Raw genomic sequence first — 19,049 nt, 5'->3', positions numbered from 1 at the left:
AGAGCCTGCAGCCACTGATCCTGCAACAGGTGGTAATCTAAATACAAGAGGTGTAATCTAAATACAACAGGTGGTAATCTAAATACAACAGGTGGTAATCTAAAAATCCCATAATGGGGTTGCTACTAGACTAGAGCAGGCATAGTACAGGGGGTCAGCACCCTAATGAATACCTAAGGTGCAGATGAGAGACTGAAGCGCAGGGACACTCGTCATGCTGGGGCCCTATGACAAGGCATAGGAATTGCTGACGCACTGAGAAGATGGGGACAAGCATCTGATGTTCATAGAAGCCAGTAAGTCTCCATGAAAAAGGATGGCGGTGACAGATTTTGTACATTGCATGTGGAAATTTTGGACTTCAAGTTGATATTTAGAGCTTAGAGATCCAGTATGGGACATATGCCCCCTTTTGGTTTAGGGACAGTGCAAAAGTTGGACTAAAATGCCTTAAATCGTTCTGGGGCAATTATACCTTGACACTGCCAAACAGAAGCGGCTCTATGAAGTGCTGCTAATGTCTGCCGTGACATAATGAATGTTGGAGAAACTGAGGAGGGGGCAGGGAAAGAAAAAGCAGTTTTAGCCCCCACCAAAAAACACTTCCTGCATTCAAGCATCCAAGATAGCTTTTTGGTTGCTTAGACTGCTTCTAACAAACTTTCCCCACTCTGGAAAATAGGGGGGCACCTTCATACAGAGGAAGGTTTGTCTAAAGGGTTAGTAGACAGAGTACCAAGACTTGCAAGCAGACAGGGAGCCAGCTTGGGAGGTCAACAGAAAGGACAAATAAAGGAACGTTTGCCAAAGAGAGAGAGGGAGAAGTATTTGAAGTATATTCCTTTGGCTTCTTCTGCTAGGGAAGAGGAGTGTTCTTGTCACCAGAGGCATCCTTGATGATACTGTCAAGAGGTGGACCGAACACACATGTTGCTCAAAAGGTTTTAAAAACACAAGAGTTCCACAGTCTAACACTTCAGCTAAAGTCTCCTATGTATATGCAGAGACATGAGACATATGCAAGAAATGGCGATAGGAAGCTTCTACCAAAAGCACCACAGCTAAAATGTAATGTTACAGCCATCTGGTACAGATGCTCTATAAGTGTGGGATCAACCTCAGCAGGAGTTTGATCTCTTTAGGGATTTTAACCAGTCAGACATGGCCTGCAAAGTAAAAATCACAGCAAGGATCAGATGAAGAGCAGGGCCCAAAAGCAAGAACAGAGTTCAAGAGAAGGCTTTCAACCACTTTATCGGTTAAGTCCTTAAAAACAGGTGTTTCCTTGAACAGTATAGTAAGTGTACTTTTAAGGTGAGAGACTGCTGGATCTACTTTGGGAATACACTACTTCTGCAAAAAATCACCAGTGAGTAGTAGATGGGAAATAATGGTGCCCAGCAATCTAAATAATGGACACAACTCCTGCTGCTTGGCCTAGCTTGCCTACCAACTAAACGAGTCTTCAGAGGCAAAACAAGTATTGACAAAATGCAAATGCACCTGGAATTTTAAACATCTCTGCAGCTAACTCATCAGAACAGTCTAGAAAGCACCCTAATTAGAATCCAGTGCTTTTCCTGAACATCCAGTCAGACGCAGTACACCAAAAGCAAGGCTGAACAACCATGCCAGAAATCTGCATTCGAAGAGATAAAGTTCCAGCAATAATGAAGAGAAGGGTTATAGTTGAAGAAAAAAAAAAAGGGGGGGGGTGGCATGGGGGTGCTAGCGAAAAAGTTAGTCCTAAAGTGACTGTAAAGGATTTTTTTTTTGTAAACAACATCTGTGCAATCGTTTTGCATAGAGTAATCCTGGATCCTCCAAATTTTCAGGTCCCCTGCTCCTAGCTCCTCCCTACCCCTCCGCCACTTGCTATGGGGGCACGTGTACGTGCTCACTTCAGAGCTGGCTCTGTGTGTCCATAACACAGAGCATGGCTTGGCTCTACCCCTTGCTCAATGGCTGTGATTGACCACAGTGCTAGCCAATGGCTCCTGCTGCTGTGTCTGAGCCAATGAAAGGGAGGAGAAAGCCTCTGCTCTTGTGCACATCACTGGACCAAGATCAGGCTCAGGTAAGTATAAGGGGGGAAACTGCATCCAGAAGGTTATTTACCTTAATGCAAATAATGCATTGTGGTAAAAACAAACATCTTTCTGCTTTAGAACCACTTTAATACAGGAAAAGCTGCAGAAAAGACAAGCATGCTAGCAAAAAAACATGCTGGTAGCAGGTGGGGTTATCATGGGCTGGTCTAAAGTATTTTTTTCCAGTGTCCAATCCTCCTGTAGGTGGCTATAAAACCTTAAGGATAAAGGCTATGTCCCTGGAAAAAATGTTAATTTATTGATGTGTAAATGAATGCAGAGCCGCATTAATTTCTCTTTAATAACTGCTTGGGGATCAGCATTTAGGCTTGAAACTTAAGGATCTTGCATAAGGTCAGGCAGGGTCAGTGAATTTACATACATCCATTCACATCGGTCCACAAAGCATATGCAAAATCTAGGGAGCAGCAAATCAATATTTTTCCAGTTCTTCCAACAGATTTGATTTTTGATGTGCTGAAATAATTGGACAGACTGTTATGGACAGCAAAATCAGTGTCTTCTTTCAGGTACTTCCACTATGTGCAGAAAAAGATCTAGAGCTCATTTGACTGTGTAAAGTCTACCTTGTATTTCTATGTTAAGAGCACAGTAGTTACAGGTTCTCTTCAAACAGCATGTATAATATTTTAGATTTTCCCTCTATTTGGTTCTGAATGTGACTTGAGGGACACAGGAAGGCAGACTGTTGTGTTATACAGATGGACAGGACATTGACAAAAAAAATAAAAATTTTAGGCTAGCCCAGGATAATGAACCCACTTAGTGGATGTAAAAAGTCTACACACCCCTGTTAAATTGTCACATTTCTGTGATGTAAAAAAATTATACAAAGATAAATAATTTCAGAACTTTTTCCACCTTTAAAAACGGGACCTATAAACTGTCCAACTCAATTGAAAAACAAACATCTTTTCCCCTCTTATAACTGGGGATGTAGCTGTGTTCAGAATTCAGAAATCACATTCAAAATCATAGGAGTCAGCACACACCTGCCATCATTTAAAGTGCATCTGATTAAGAATATGTCAGGAAAGACCTACTAGAACAGCTGAACTTTATTTGGGGTTAGTCACATCCTAAAGTAAAAGTCTTGGCTTGGAGAGAGCTTCCAAAGAATCAGCGGGATCTCATTGTTAAAAGGTATCAGTCAGGAGAAGGGTCAAAAAGAATTTCGAAGGTATTAGATATATCATGGAACACAGTGAAGACAGTGTCAAAAGGAGAAAATATGGTGCAACAGTGACATTACCAAGAACTGAACATCCCTCCAAAATGAATGAAAAAACGAGAAGAAAACTGGTCTGGGAGGCTGCCAAGAGGCATACAGCAACATTAAAGGAGCTACAGGAATGTCTGGCAAGTACTGGCTGTGTGGTCCATGTGACAATCTCCCATATTCTTCATATGTCTGGGCTATGGGGTAGAGTGGCAAGACGGAAGCCTTTTCTTACAAAGAAAAACATCCAAGTCTGGCTAAATTTAGCAAAAACACATCTTAAGTCTCCCAAAAGCATGTGGGAAAATGTGTTATGGTCTGATGAAACCAAAAGGTTGAACTTCTTGGCTATAATTCAAAAAGATATGTTTGGCGCCAAAAAACACTGCGCATCACCAAAAGAACACCATACCCACAATGAAGCATGGTGGTGGCAGCATCATGCTTTGGGGCTGTTATTCTTCAGATGGAACTGGGACCTTAGTCAAAGTAGAGGGAATTATAAACAGTTCCAAATACCAGTCAATATTGGCACAAAACCGTCAGGCTTCTGCTAGAAAGCAGAACGTGAAGAGGATCTTCATCTTTCAGCATGACAACGACCCAAAGCATACATCCAAATCAAAAAAGGAAAGGCTTCACCAGAAGAAAAATAAAGTTTTGGAATGGCCCAGCCAGAGCCCAGACCTGAATCCGATCAAAAATCTGTGGGGTATTCTGAAGAGGTCTGTGCACAGGAGATGCCCTCACAATCTGAGAGATTGAGAGTGTTTTTGTAAGGAAGAGTGGGGCAAATATTGCCAAGTCAAGATTTGCCATGATGACTCATACCCAAAAAAGACAGTTCTGTAAAAAAATCAAAAGGTGTTTCAACAAAGTATTAGTTTAAGGGTGTGCACACTTATGAGACCATAATCTTTTAGTTTTTTATTTTTACTTCCATCCACCCTTAGATTTTAGTTTGTTGTTCAACTGAGTTGTACAGTTTATAGGTTACAATAAAGGTGGAAATGATTTATCTTTGTGTCTTTTACATCACAGAAACCTGACATTTTAACAGGGGAGTGTAGACTTTATATCCACTGTAAGTGTAAATCCATATAGTCAGCATGAGCAAAAGGGTAAGGTACATGGAAGCTGCCTACACAGCAGGTGCTAGAAAGATTTCCTCACCAACACAGCTCTCCCACAGTACAGATGTGGGTAACTCCCTGACTAGAGGAAAGACATAAGGGCCAAACATGCTGTATGCACTAATGTACTGGTTTAAACTGCCTGCATGAAATGAAGTTTTCCAGGTACCAGGATGAGTGAGGAGTCAAAATCCTGGTAGAGCAGTGATCAGCAAGTAACATGTCCTAACTGACCACATCCAAGTGGGTCAGAGAGTACCCTCTGCAGAGGAACTGGAGTTTTGGATCCGCTGAATATTGGGCTCGGCCTATTGTCTTACCACGTACTAAGGGGGACAAAATATTGATTTGGGAGTAAGAACAGGGGACAGGTGGGGATACAGATCCTGAAAACTAAATTGGCACAGGAACTACAACAAGGGTCTTAAAAGTTCAGAAAATCCCAAGGGAACAGAAAATAGGCTAATCTGTGTGGCAGTTGCTCCTTGAATACCAAGCAGGTCTAGCGTTTTGTTTTTTATGTAGTGTCCATAGCCCAACTCAAACATGCTTTCTGCACATGTGTATAAACTCATACAAAAAGACAAGGCTTCGTGCAGGCTATCACAGAGCTTCAGACATTTTCTCAAGCAGAAAAGAATCTACAATTTGGGAGGGGGGCAGAATTGAGACCATTCCAGCACAGTTTGGCAAAATAAGTTCACAGCCAGAATGGAGGAGGCAAAGGTCAGAAATGGGTTTTGAAGAGGGACTTTAATGGTCATCAGTCCTTGAATATGACGACACATTCTACTGGTCTAGTGCTTTCCCTATTAAGGTGGGTTTATAGGCAGATCCACAGACAGTATAGACCATTGTTTAACAAAATCCTTACCAAATGCAAATATCAATTAAGAGCACTCTGGGGCATCCAGAACCCCTCGGGTGCTTCCAAATCTACACAGAAGAAAGCCACAGACTGAGTGTAGAGGAAATTTTTTGCAGCTTTAGGAGATGGAACGATCAGACAGTACGCTGATCATCTAGATGCATAGTACATACTGCCTCAATGGTCTCTTGTGAATATGGTATAATGGCAGAAGACTGATTACTCAAATGTAATCTCACACTGAAGAAAATAAGGGGACCCTGGAGCAGAGAAAATTTTAAAAATGGCAGTCTGCCTGTCTCTAAGGCCTCAAGCAGATCAGAAATCAACTCTGAAAGGTAAAGCATGGACGCAATCTTCGAGTCTGTGGTCATCACCAGGAAGGAACTGGATGAATTTGAGCACAAAGTCTTACGTTACTGTAGCAGAAACAAGACCGTGGACTTTTCCTCACCTGGTGGAGCTACAGTGGACTCCAATGATGAGGTGGACCCTATAAATCACAGGGTAACCAGATTCCACAAGTCAGTACCTTAAGGCAACACAGAACAAATGACCCTGGAACCATTAAGTGTGTCTGCAGTCATCTCTTCCACATCTAGATGCAGTCATTTTGTGACTGCTTGGTGGTGATGCAACAAAAAAACTTGAGTACAAGGCATGGCACCAGATACCTACAAAGACCCAGACAGCTGGCAGTCCGTGAGGGTTGGGTGACTAGAGATGACCAAAATCACTGCTGGTGGGCAGTAGGAATTGACTGAAATTCCACCTGGCTCCTTGCAAAACAGGAGCAGCAGCAAGGAGGAAACACTCAGAGAAGAAATCCACGCCCAGCCCCTTAGCATTAACCCCTTTTGCATGAAAACCATTGCAAAGCAGGAAATTCAAAGACGCTCAGCAGCCAAAACAACCAGGTAGCCCCCCGTGCTAAAGCCAGCTCAACCTACTCAGTGAAATTTCAGAGACAAGGCAAGTACTGTGGCAATGCCAATGACTCCTTACCAGAACAAGCAAGATCTGCAAAGTGCCTATGTGGAACCCAGTGCCCAAAGGTCACATCAAGGCTAGCCGTGCAAAAGTCTAGGCCAGCAGAATCTGGGCATTGCACTCTAATCCTAGACTGCTCTGGATAGCTGCCATTTCATAGACCAGCTCAACCAGTAACGTAGTAAAGAATCTTGATTGAAGGAAAAAAAAACAAATTGAGCCAAGAAAAATACATCCACCCTCCTAGGATGCCTGCAAAAAAAAAAACTGAGGCATACCTGGAGTGGGATAAGTTATCCTGGGCAGGCTTACAAACTTTGCCAATATACAGTCCTCCTGTAGACAGCGACATAACCCAACAGTGTATAACTTCCTGTGTCTCTTACTGGACAGAGGGGGAAATGATATGCATTATATCTAAATGCTATGCAATGTCTATTACTAGTCAATTAAAAAGCTTTGTATTTGAAATTCCTTCTCGTTTTACATATTTACAGCCCATAGCAGATCAGCAGAAGCAGAAACCCGTAAGAAAAATGCAGCTACCAGTATGCCACCAATCCCAAACACCACACACACTAGCATGCAGTGGTAGTTTCTGAATGGGCAGAACACAGCCAGTACGTTTTCTCAATTCTGTCTTAGACCAGTGCCTAGATTACTATTTTTCAGACAGAAAGAACACCAGATGACAATTCATAAATAAACCAGTAAAGAGGTATTCAACAGTATTAGCGCAAATAACATTTTCATGAAAAAAGTGCTAGTTCCGATGATTGCATTGTCGCAGTTTTTCAGTTTAGAGATTTTTCTTTAGAAAACCCATAAGTTTAAGTCAGGTAAGGTGTACCTCTTTACAGCTGCTCCTGTACAGCTCATGTATAAATTCCTGGAGGGGATGGTGTTTCCCAACGAAGAGATGGTCTCCTCCAAGGCTGTTTCTTCGTACTGACACAGGGAAGAAAAGAACACCTCTTAGCACAGATGAGTCCCTGTACAGAATGTTTCTTCAACAGCTGCCATTAAGTTCATTAGCGTATAATCCAAACACAAGTTAATTCATTCCTGCGTATGATTTCTGCTTTTATAAAGCAATTTAAAAACTTAATTACATTGCTAAAACTCCCACTTTTTCTAATGGTTAGGCAGTCACGGTTTTAACAGACACTCATAAAAAGGCTTTCCTGTGAAGGCAGATCATTTGAGTCATACACAAAAACCTGCAAATGAGAGTTTAACAAGTTTTAATGCAAAGTGGTTCCATTCTACTTTGTATCCACTAAGGCTCCATTTTTGCATCAAGGATCATTCAATTTACTTCAATTAACTCATCTATGAAGCAAAAGGTTACAGATTTGTTTAGAGGCAATCAATAGCAACCATCCATTACATCTGCAGCCTAACAGAGCATAAAATGGCAAGTACGCTACTGCTAAAACTTTGGTGATTACACAGACAACACAGGTGAAAATCATAATCTTACTTTCTTCAGGAGTGAGGTCAGGGTAAACCTCTTCCAAAGCAGCTCTTAGCCGCCGCTCATCAACAAATGGCAACAGAGCAACACCTGCAAGGTAGAGGAAGCAATCAATTAAATGGAGGAGGCGATGACCAATATAATGCCTGAAACAAAACAGGCCAACTTTGCAAAAGGTCTGTCATAGAAGCGTTAACTTTTTTTTAACAAAGCAATTTTTACATTTATTGTCTGAGATGACAAAAGAAAAAAAAACCAGTCTGATTCCCAAAAGTCAAATTAAAAGGCCTGGTGCAAGCACAAATTCCAATTTTTTGCAGAAGGTTTTGAGCTCCCCATTCAGATGGATTACACCAAAGAGTGGCCATATTCTTCCTGATCTGCAAGTGAAATTCTCCCTCAGTACATGCAATGCAGAAAACTAGTGAACTAAGGTTATACAGTGTACATTATTTATATACAACCTGTAAGAAAAGATTTATGGAAGCTGCCCTTTCTAACTTAATTCTTGAAGGTGTTTGTACCAGGGCCATGATCCTTGTACATACAAGCCCACAATGACCACGCAGCTAGTTAAGGCCCTGGAAGTTGCATTCACCTGACCTATGCCAACCTGTAGATGATCAGTCACTGATCAAGTATTACAAAATCAGCCCTGAGCACACACTTTATAAAACAAAAAACTCAAAAAAATCAGCAGCTCTCAAATTCATATTCTGAATATGTATTCACATATATCCTAGCACCGTGCACCATTTCTGTACATAGTGTTGAGAGAGCACAAACACCCCCCCACAGTCCAAATCTCGCATTATCTTCCACTGAACACTGGAGTTAAGGAATTTTTTTTTTGTACTTAAAACAGCACCAGGAATGGTACTTACAATGACTGAAGAGTGTCCATATGCTAGTGGTTGCTGTGTTAGGATGAAATAGTCAGTCCTCTGCCCCCCAGATACCCTTGCAGCTGCAATCTTGTGGTGCTGCAAGGGTAATGTGAGTGGTTGCAGCTGTGATGAGCACTCCCACAGCCAGTCATCATTCATAGAGCCCGTTTCATTGTGGAGACTGATAGTACAGCTATGAACAGAGTACAGGGGAGGAAAGGAAAGGCACAGTCAGCACTTTTGATGAGTGCATGTAACAGCTGCAGCCACTCATAACCACCCCACAGCACCAGATCACACCTGCAGAGGCATCAGGGGTAGAAGACTGAACATTTCAACCCAACACAGCAGCTATCAACACGTGGGAAACGTTTCATTCTTTCTAAGTATCATTGCTAAATATTTTTTTTTTAAATCACTAAACTTTAGTTTTAACCACTTGGCCAACAGGGAAACATTTTTTGCTGAAAATTTACTTTACATCCTAAAACATTATATATAATTTCAAAAAGCAGAGGCCCTGGAGGATAAAATGGTAGAGGTTGCAAATTTTTTTTTTTAACGTCACAGGATATTTGCATGGCTATTTATCAAACACAAATTTTCAGGAAAAATTACACTTATATTGTTTTTGCGTACTCGAATTTAACACCCTTTTTTTGTGAAATATAAAAGAGGATATTGCATCAATAGATACCAAGATTTAAAATTAAGCACACCTGTGAAATGGCAACAAACTACAGTGGCATAAATTGTCCATAGGTGGTGCTTTAAAAGCCTTTACAGGTTATTAGTTTAAAGTTAACAGTGAATTATGGCCCTAGGATTACTGCTCTCACTCCCGGTGATACCTCACCATTTGCATGGGTGTGCTGGACCTACATGTACATTTGGGTGTATGCACGGGGACAGATGGGAACTTTACTGCCATCAAAAGGGAGCCAACAAGGCCCTTTTGATTGGCTAGCTTTGAGCAGGTGACATGCACTCTTTATAGAGACATCAGGGGTCTATTAGACCTTGGATGTCTACTCTGCCCTCCAAAGCAACAAAAAAAAAAAAGCACAGATTGAAATGACAGCTCTAATATCATACGTGACAAAATCATGGTCACTGTCTTGACTGCTTACTGTGGTCCTGGGCTAGACGGAGAAACGGAAGAGCCCAGGAACCACCATGGGCAGCAGCACTTTTGAAATGCTGTAAGAGATTAGCTTTTTTTACATGACCGCTAAATCGACAGCTTCAAAAAAGAAAACTAGTTTCAGCCATGATCCTGGATTAACCACTTCTCATCAGGCCGTTTGTATATGGATGGGAGCAGGTGAAAGGTACAAATTACTTTGCAATGTGCCGAACTGCTTGAGAAGTGAGGACTTCAACCCTTGTCTCAGAGGAATAGGGTTAGGTATTTAAAACTGCTGTGGGGTCATGTCACGTGAACCTGCTCAGAAACAAAAACAGATTTGCTCTTTTACTATTAGAAACCCAACATAGCACCAGAATCTCTTAAAGTGGTCTTAAATCCCTACATATACCCAGTGTAGTGACTAGCCTCAGGTAATACACAGAAACAAATCCTCCTACGCAAGTTGTACCTTCTTAACTGCAGTCTTCTCTTCTCTACATCTATTGAAAGAGCAGAATTTATAAAGCTTGCCTGAGCTGTCAAAAAACGTCAGAGTGCTGAAATTACACACTACAGAGCCCAGTAAGGAGAGTTCTGATAGCGGATTGCTGAAAAGGGACACTCCCCCCTTCACACATTACACAGGAACAGCTGATGCTGTCAATCACAGGCTGTGTGCTGGAGGTCCCTCCCGTCACCTTTTTTCTCTTAGTGTCAGGAAAACTTGTCAGAAGTGACGCACGCTAACACAGGAACAAGCAGCAGACAAATGACACTTTGTGACACTTAATTGAGACAAGTGCACACTATAGAGGGATATGCTTTGTTCATATTTCAAGTCTAAAGTTTACAAATCACATTCAAGTAAATTATTGTAAACATGTAGAAAAACAGTTATAAATAATTTGCTTTTATTAAAATATTTGCCAACTCTCACCTTGCCAGGCATATTTTTTGCCATTCAAATCAAGTGCAAAGTCATCGGGGTAGAAGTCAATTATACTAGATTCCTGTTATAAGGGAATAAACATGAGAATTATAGCTTTACTATTATACACAAAATATTTTTAGTGTAAAAATACATAAAGAAACCACTCACAGGATCGCTCATAAGACGTCTCCAGGTAAGAGGCAAGAAGTTGCCACTAGCAGCTGGAAAAACACCCATCAATTGCTCCAGTGGCTTGAACTAAAAACAAAAAACACAAATGTAGATCTGCACAGCAATTGTTGTGCTTGTATTTAGCACAGCTGATTTTTAAAAATTTTTTTATTTTAATTTTTGGATAACAAGTATTCTAGCCAAACAAAATATCGCAAATCAGCAGTGGAGTCAAAGAGCATGTTAAAAGAAGAAGTTCACCTTTCATTACATGTTATCAGACCAGCCCCTGCTCCCCACTTTGAGAAGATCCCCCGCTAGCGGTCCAAAAAAAACAAAACGCCAAAAAAAACCCGAAAAACCCCAGCCCTGCGGGGCTCCGCCCACATCACTCATTCTCATTCACAGTCCTCTGTGAATGAGAGACTGCAAGTCCCAAAAGTCTTAGCAGCTATCGGCTTGTAGTCCACAAACTACCACGGCGCAGTGAAGCACCATGGTAGTTCAATCATTCTTCCTGTCAGTATATCTGCTTGCTCGTACATCCCATACAGGCAAGCAGATATACTGACAGATCTGCAGGAGACCTGCACGGCACCAGCAATCTGCTGATCACTGGTGCAATGCTATACAGGCTCCTGCGGACAAAAATAATAAATTTACTAAAAAGGTGAACTTATCCTTTAAGGGCTACAGGTTATTTTTAGCTGGCAGCTGCACAGAACAAATGCCTACCAACTACAGGAAGCCTGCAATGAAAATATATACCATGCGCACTACTATTCCTTTAGAAACCCCCCCCCCCCCAAAAAAAAAACAAAAAACACTTATGCTGATCCTTAAGCTTTATTACTTTCAGTCAAACACCTGGAACATGTATGCATCCAGGGAAGTCTGAAATGGGACTATGCATACTTCCAAGTCTGCAATTTAATCTTAGGCTAGTCACTGACATTAAGATTTCTCTCATTAAGCTGAATGAGAGAAAAACAACATATTACCCCATCCACGCTAAACAGCAAGGATGGAGGAACCTCCGCAGCCGGCTGTTGTATTCCAAAAGCCCCTGCTCCCATGGTTGTTGAGAATATCCAAACAGTGACCGCAGCAGGAACCAGCTGACATTCTAGCAGGGTATGGACCAACATAAGACAAAGGGTCAGCTTAACATCTGGGCGTTCACAATTATCAGGATGTCATCAGCAAAAGACATCCTTCATATTTGTCACATAGCCAATTAACTTAAAGAATAACCACAAGCAATTTGAGAAAACCTCTATCATATATTACCATTATAACCTGGTACTTACTGGTTTTGTGTTTATTTCAAACTCCTTAAAAAGTTCGGCGATATTTTCAAAGTCTGAAGCAAAAGGAGCATAGTGGAATGGGAAAAACCACTTCCAAGAGGCACAGCCCTAAAAGAAATTGAAGTAAACAAATAAATATGCTGCAGCACTTTTTTTCATTTTAATAGTACTGGATAAGACATACAACTGTTAGGCTGGCCACACATTATTTGGTATTGGATAATAAATGTGGAGCTGTGTCATGTTGGCCATACTATACAACCTGACTGTACAATCTCCTTTAGATTCACCAAATCTATGTAATACAAGGATAAACCTAAAGAAACAATCTGTTCGATTAGTATCAAATCATGCAAGCCATTGCACTACACAGGTCATGGTAGATCCAGAGGAGAGTATACATTTGTATTGTGTGGTATATTGTAAGTTTTTCTCTGATGAAAGGTGACATTTGATTGCTTGCTATATGTTACTATGCTTTTCTCATCACCACTGCACAATGCTTTGTATAACTATATACTGGCAAATGTGGTTTAACCACTTGCCTACCGTGCACTTTTACCCCCCCTTCCTTACCAGGCCAATTTTCAGCTTTCAGCACTGTCTCACTTTGAATGAAAATTGCGCGGTCATGCAACATTAGAAATTTTTATAATTTTTTTTTCTCACAAATAGAGCTTTCTATTGGCGGTCTTTACTTGCCGCTGGGTGTTTTACTTTTTGCACTATAAACAAAAAACACAAAAAAAGGAGCAAAAAAAATTTGAAAAAAAATTTTGAAAAAAGTAGTGTTTCTATTATGAAATTTTGCAAACAGGTAATTTTTCTCCTACACTGATGTGTTAATGAGGCTGCACTGACTGGGCTCCACTGCTGGGCACCGATAATCAGTGCCGTTCCCTGCTCTGACAACTGCCGGTTCTCGGCAGTTCTTTCCTCACGCTCTGACAGTGTGAGGAAAGTGCAGCCGAGAACCGGCAATTGCATTTCCCGGTGATCAGCGTGTCATTGGACATGGCTGATTACGTGGTAAAAGGCCGCTGTGATTGGCTTTTTACCACATCACGTGATCAACTGTCCCCATAGGACACAGCGGACACGGAGATCACCGGGGGGGGGGTGGGGGGGTGGGCGCGCAGGAGAGCGTGCTCTGGGAGGACATCATATGACGCCCTCCCAGAACTGGCAGGCCGCAGTGCAGCTGTCATTTGGCCATCTGTGGTCGACAACTAGTTAAAGGGTACCGTAGTATTTTATGAAAAATACAAAACAAAAACAAGCAGGTTTGAAAGAAGACTTGAAATTATCCTGTAGCCAGGCTACAAATATTTAAATTTTACATACTCCTAACAAACTGCCAATGTGCATTAAAAATAAAGCAATAAAGTACAGTTGCAGTCAGTTTTTGAACAGTTTATAGCACCAGCTGTTCAGGTATAGAAGAGTGGCCATCTGCCAAGCCCCTGCTGACAGAGTAAGCAAAGGGAGAGGAGCAGTGATTATCGCGGCCTGTGAAGGGAGGATGAACTACTCCACAGTACCTGAAGCAACAGAGATCATGGGCTTGTTTAAAAACACATTTACTACTTAAAAGGAGAAGTTTGAAGTTATAACAAAACCAAACATATACATACTCTCCTCCATGCTGCAACATAGCTGTGGTGCAACTGTTCCCCGCCGACTAAGCGCGAGAACTGAGCGATCACATGATTGCCGATTGCTCAATTCTCAGTCTGCCCTGAGCAGAGATAAGTAGCCATCAGGCACTCACTGGAGCGCCAGGCAGGAGAGGGGGTGGGAGCAGCTGGCTAAGGTTCTTAGCAGCTTGCTCAAAGGGTGAGCAAGCTGCCAGACATCTGGGTGGATCCCACCTTGGATCAATGTAACCATGTATATACCATAATCCAGCTAATGATAGCTGGAAATCAGTAAAGCAGAGACTGCTACTCTAGTGACCTGCCTTTGCTTCCAGGTCCTGTGCAGTTGGCCTGCTGCATATTCAACACAGGAGGTCGCCAATTCGGCATGGATTCCATTCAGGGAATACATAGCATGGATGGCGCAAAAGATTGATAATCGCTGTGTCCATAAGCCAAAGAAAACCAAGTTAGTCCCAGCAATAGGAATCATGGGGGTGTCAGCACTCAGGATGCAGCTCCTAGGAGATGTGAAGGAATCTCTGCATCAAAACAGAGTGCCACTCTAAGTGCAGCACGTCACATTAACAAGTTTATTCAAATGGCAACTCACATTTAGGAAAAAAGGAACACGCTGGTTAGACCCAAGGGTCAAGACAGCCACAGCTCGAAGTTGTATGGAGTCCTAGGGATCCGCTGCTCCACTCGGAGGGAACGCCAAAAACCGCTGTGTTTCCGCTAGGCAACAAGCCTCCCGGAGCCGAGGAACGCCAGGCAGCGATGGCCGTGAGTGACGTCAGTGCCAGGGGAGGGATGGGGGCTTGGCTAATGAGTTTTGGAGCCGCTCAGCTCCTTTCTCAAAGCCTAAAGAAAAAGAGCCTGAAAGTCTTTGAAAAGGCAAAAAAAAAAAAAAAAAAAAAAGCCAAATGGGTCCGAAATGTGTTCCCTCCTCATCCTTCCAAGTGTTGACATCACTACCGACTACGGCCATGGTACCTGGTGTTCCACAGCTCCGGAATGCTTCCTGGCTCCTGGAAACAGTGGTTTTTGGCGGTCCCTCATTCAAGTGGAGCAGCAGATCCCCAGGATGCCATACAGCCTCACAAGCTGAGGCCAATCCGCCTCTTGGCGTATCTGACAAGCACGTTCCTTTTTTCCTGTATGTGAATTGCCATTTGACTGAATAAACTTGTAGATAATGTGACATGCTGCACTTAGAGTGGCGCTCTTTGTTTAGGCCACTCAGAGAATGAATTGTATTAATTTTAGAAAATGCAAAGCATTCCCTGATTGGATGAGGTGGAGGAAAAGCGGGGATGACGTCATCCCCCAAGCCCTCTAAAATGCCCTTGTCGCTCTAAACCCCCAAAGCGGTCTGCCTTCAGCAGCTGCAGGAAGAGCAACAGTAGGAATGGATTGTCAGAATGCATCCCTCCCCACAGCCCTGCAGTCTTCTCCACTCCCTCCCACCAGCTGTCAGCTGCTTTCTGGGTGCAGGTGGAATCTGTTTCAGCATGGAGAGGGGAGGCCATAAACAGATCATGTTTACCAAAGCTCTTTTTCCCCCCGAACGTGGCGAGTGATCGTTATCAATCACTCACTGTGTTCATTCATAACTGAAACATAGTAAACTGTGAAACTGGGAGATAAATTGTTTGGCTGCAAGTCAAAAAACTGCTATAATCTTTATGGACTTAAATTATTTTAACGTATGCACAAAAAAAAAAAAAAAAAAAACAACACACCACACACAAAAATGACTGGCAGCAAAAACAGCAAAAAGATTAAAGTAAAATTCTAGCCAAGAAGCTAAATGCACATAGAAAATGCATATACACAAACTGTGTTCACTGCCAATGTCGCACACTGCATAGGGAGAATGAGGACCCCCATTCTTCAATACTGCAGCTTCCTACATTACATGCTTTTACATTAGGCCAGCAAAGATTTTCATGACAGCATTTGCTCTCCTCTTATAAGCACCTAAACAAACATTGCATCTAGGTCCCAGTGCCTGAAGATACCAAAGACTGCCAGCATTGTACAAATGAATAGAGCATGGGTGGTAACATTATTAGATTGCAAGTAGCTGTGCTAGAATATTTATTTTTCCTCAAACACTGGATTTAAGCATATTTGGCTAAAAAATCTCCCAGTACTTTTATCCAATTTCTGAATGTTACTCAAGCAGCATTTGCATATACTAAAGTAATAAAAATGTAATTCATTTAGATATAGTTGCCTTTTAACCATTTCCCATAGTGGATGTACTCTATGCTCTCATGACAGCATTAGCAAGTGGCTGTAGAAGTACCGCTGTATATTTGTAACTAATCTCCTACCTGATATTTCAATTATCAAAAGATTTTTAGCAGACGCTGATCACTTCAGTTACACTGTAACACCATAATATCCTAATGCAAGCACTGAAGTCTCCTTTGACAGCTTGCCATAAAACTTATTAAATCACATCACCTCTGTCTATTTATCATGCTGTAAAATCAGAAAGTACTGATGGCAGCACATACATTTAGATACAAAGCAGTGTACAAGCTGCAGAAAAGAAATAGTAAATCAGAAGTCAATGTTCTTTGACAACCTCTACACCGAAGAATGGCAAGACGAATCAGGTTAATATGGATTGCAACACCTTTCCCTTTATAAATGCAAATTTAAAATATAACTTGTGTCTTTCAATTAATTACAAAAAAAACTGCAGCCATACAGAGGGACAGAAGAATGATGTCTTGATAAGGTGAAAGGCCAAAACTGTGTTATGAAGAAAGGAGACTCTAGCCCACAACGCTGTCTCTGTGTAAGACCAAGCAGGGGGAAAGGAAATATCTGTGGTAGACCCAAAAGGTGGTTTTTGAAGTGCAGAGACCCAAATCTAGATCCCAAGTAGTTACAGGTGAGCACATAGGAGCGCCACAAAAGACACCCTGTACAAGAGTATTAATAATTGGGAATTTAGTGGTCTCTGAAATAAGACCACAAGCACCAAGATCTGTCCCTTAATAGTACACAAGGCAAAATGCTGATCTAGGCTCAGTAGCAGAAAGACCTAGATTCATCCCACAGAGAAGCTTCCGGGTGAAAGATTTTCTCCACGCGCCAAGTAAAACATGCCTCCCATGTGTGATGACACCTTGTGGGAAGTGGACCTCTTCACTTTCACCATGGTGGGAATCACATATTCAGAATTTTCCCTGTCCCTCAAGACCTGGGCTTCGTCAGCCATGTCTATAAAACCAGCAACCAAAAAGCAGGATGGATCAACCAGTCCTTGGGACAAAATATCCAGACAATCTGAAAAGGCTCACAGAGTATCTGCATTGACTCTGATCAAGATGAACTACAACATCTGCCTGGGCCAGTCTAGAGCTGTGAAGATCACTGGAATACCCTCAATTTTGATACTGTAGAATAGCTGAAGCAGTCCAGCTTTACATGAACCTGGAGGGCCACATTAAGCAACCCCCCACCTACGACACAGGTCCTGGAACACCTCCAGATGTAGGGACTGCTTCCCCAAGTCTAGGCACTTCTGGCCGGAGAATTCTGACTGCCAATAGTCCATGTCTAATATGCAAGTGGACAATTGGCACGATGTAACAGGCTGGAACATGAAACTCTGCCTAGGACAGCAAGCTTTGTACCACTTGCTGCAGCTAGAACACTGGTTGACATACTGTGGCATTGTCTGAATGAATCCTGATCAGAGTACTTTCCAGTTAGTGCGTCCTGCTAGCAGGGACAACCAAATCACCTGAAGTCCAGAATGTCGATAGACAGACAAGACTGATGACCAAGCCCTCCCAACAAGTATCCAGGTCTTCTCCCCAGATCAACACACTGGCATCTGTCCTGGGAATCTTTCAAGAGATTCAAAAGGAAGTAATTACCTTTCTCCATAGTTAGATTCCTGAGCCACCAGGGATAACCTGGTCAGAAGCCAGTGTCATGTGAAACAGTCAGTCTAGACTCTGAAGAAGACTGAACCAACTATCCCCACAAATACACAAGAACCAGTGGTTACGTATTGTTCATTGACAGGTTCTTCTATTCCTGACCACAGCACCACCTATGGGCAGTCCTAGCTGGTATAAAACACCATCCCTGCTATAGACAAGCCAGATAATCACAAAGCAGTGTAACGTTAACCATTAGCTGCCTGGCCAATGGCCGTTCGGCGGCCGGCAAAATCCTTCAGCGTTCTGGGTGGACGCCATATGGCGTCCTCCCGGGCATGCGCAGTTTGCGCGCCTGCAGAGCCGCGCAATCTGTCACCGGCCGCATACCTCGGACACGGCCGATGACAGATCTGAGTACCGGCCCCGTTGCCGGTACCATGTGACCTGCTGTGAGCAATCACAGCAGGTCACATGACAGTTGTATACAATGGATGGCTTCATTCATGCCATCCATTGTATACTAGTGTGCCTAGCTGTGAATGGTCACAGCGGTCACATGCACAAGCTGGGCCAATCACAGCCCAACTGTGTCATGTGATTAGCCGTGGCCAAATCACAGCGAAGCACAAAGAAAAAAAAAAAAAAGCCCCGAATGAATCAATGTCATTCAGGTAAATGCTTGCTTATAGCAAAGTAATTCTTTGCTATAAGCAAATTGTGTAAAAATAAATAAAAAAAATACTGATCACTTCCCCAAAGTAGTACAATGTTACTATGGTAACATTGTACTACTTTGGTACAAGTGAAATATGAGAAAAAAAAAATCTTAAAAAAAAACAAACAAATGTAATAAAAAATGAAAAATTTAAAAAATTATCATACTGTCACCAGTCAGTGCCCCTGATCACCGCCATGCCAGTTATATGATGATGCTGTACTGCACTGGTGACAGTATGTAAAAAAAAAAAAAAATTAAAAAAAGTGAAAATAATTTTTATTTTTTCATTTTCCAAAAAATACAAAACTTCAAAAAACTCGCCATGCCTCTTATGAAGTACATCGGACTGTCTACTTTGCAAAAAGTGGTCATTTGGGGGATATCTGTACTGTTCTGACATTCTTGGACCTCAAGAAATTAGATTGGCTGTCAGTACTTCAGGATTGATCAATTTTCAGATCTATACCATAGTTTGTGAACTCTATAACTTTCCTACAGACTAAACAATACATCCTAATTTGGGTTATTTTCACCAAAGACATGTAGCAGAATAC

At 42.0% G+C, this 19,049-nt stretch overlaps 1 protein-coding gene across 2 annotated transcripts in view; it reads right to left on the bottom strand.

The window, feature by feature from the left end:
- XRN2 (5'-3' exoribonuclease 2) overlaps positions 1-19,049 on the bottom strand; it is a 99,254-nt gene that overhangs the window by 25,487 nt on the left and 54,718 nt on the right. For both annotated transcript variants that reach the window (XM_089686534.1, XM_089686535.1), the window contains 5 exons: positions 12,227-12,334; positions 10,914-11,003; positions 10,752-10,824; positions 7,805-7,888; positions 7,172-7,269 (listed from right to left, as the gene is read on the bottom strand). In XM_089686534.1, the coding sequence (XP_089542660.1) occupies positions 7,172-7,269; positions 7,805-7,888; positions 10,752-10,824; positions 10,914-11,003; positions 12,227-12,334 (453 nt within the window). The remainder of the gene's footprint in view (positions 1-7,171; positions 7,270-7,804; positions 7,889-10,751; positions 10,825-10,913; positions 11,004-12,226; positions 12,335-19,049) is intronic.

This window comes from Staurois parvus, unplaced genomic scaffold (genome assembly GCF_062004578.1).
Source record: "Staurois parvus isolate SC_StPar_1 unplaced genomic scaffold, SC_StPar_1.0 ptg000401l, whole genome shotgun sequence".
Classification (NCBI taxonomy): domain Eukaryota; kingdom Metazoa; phylum Chordata; class Amphibia; order Anura; family Ranidae; genus Staurois; species Staurois parvus.
The sequence above is the reverse complement of the archived record's forward strand: the minus strand, read 5'-3'. Positions and strand labels throughout refer to the sequence as shown.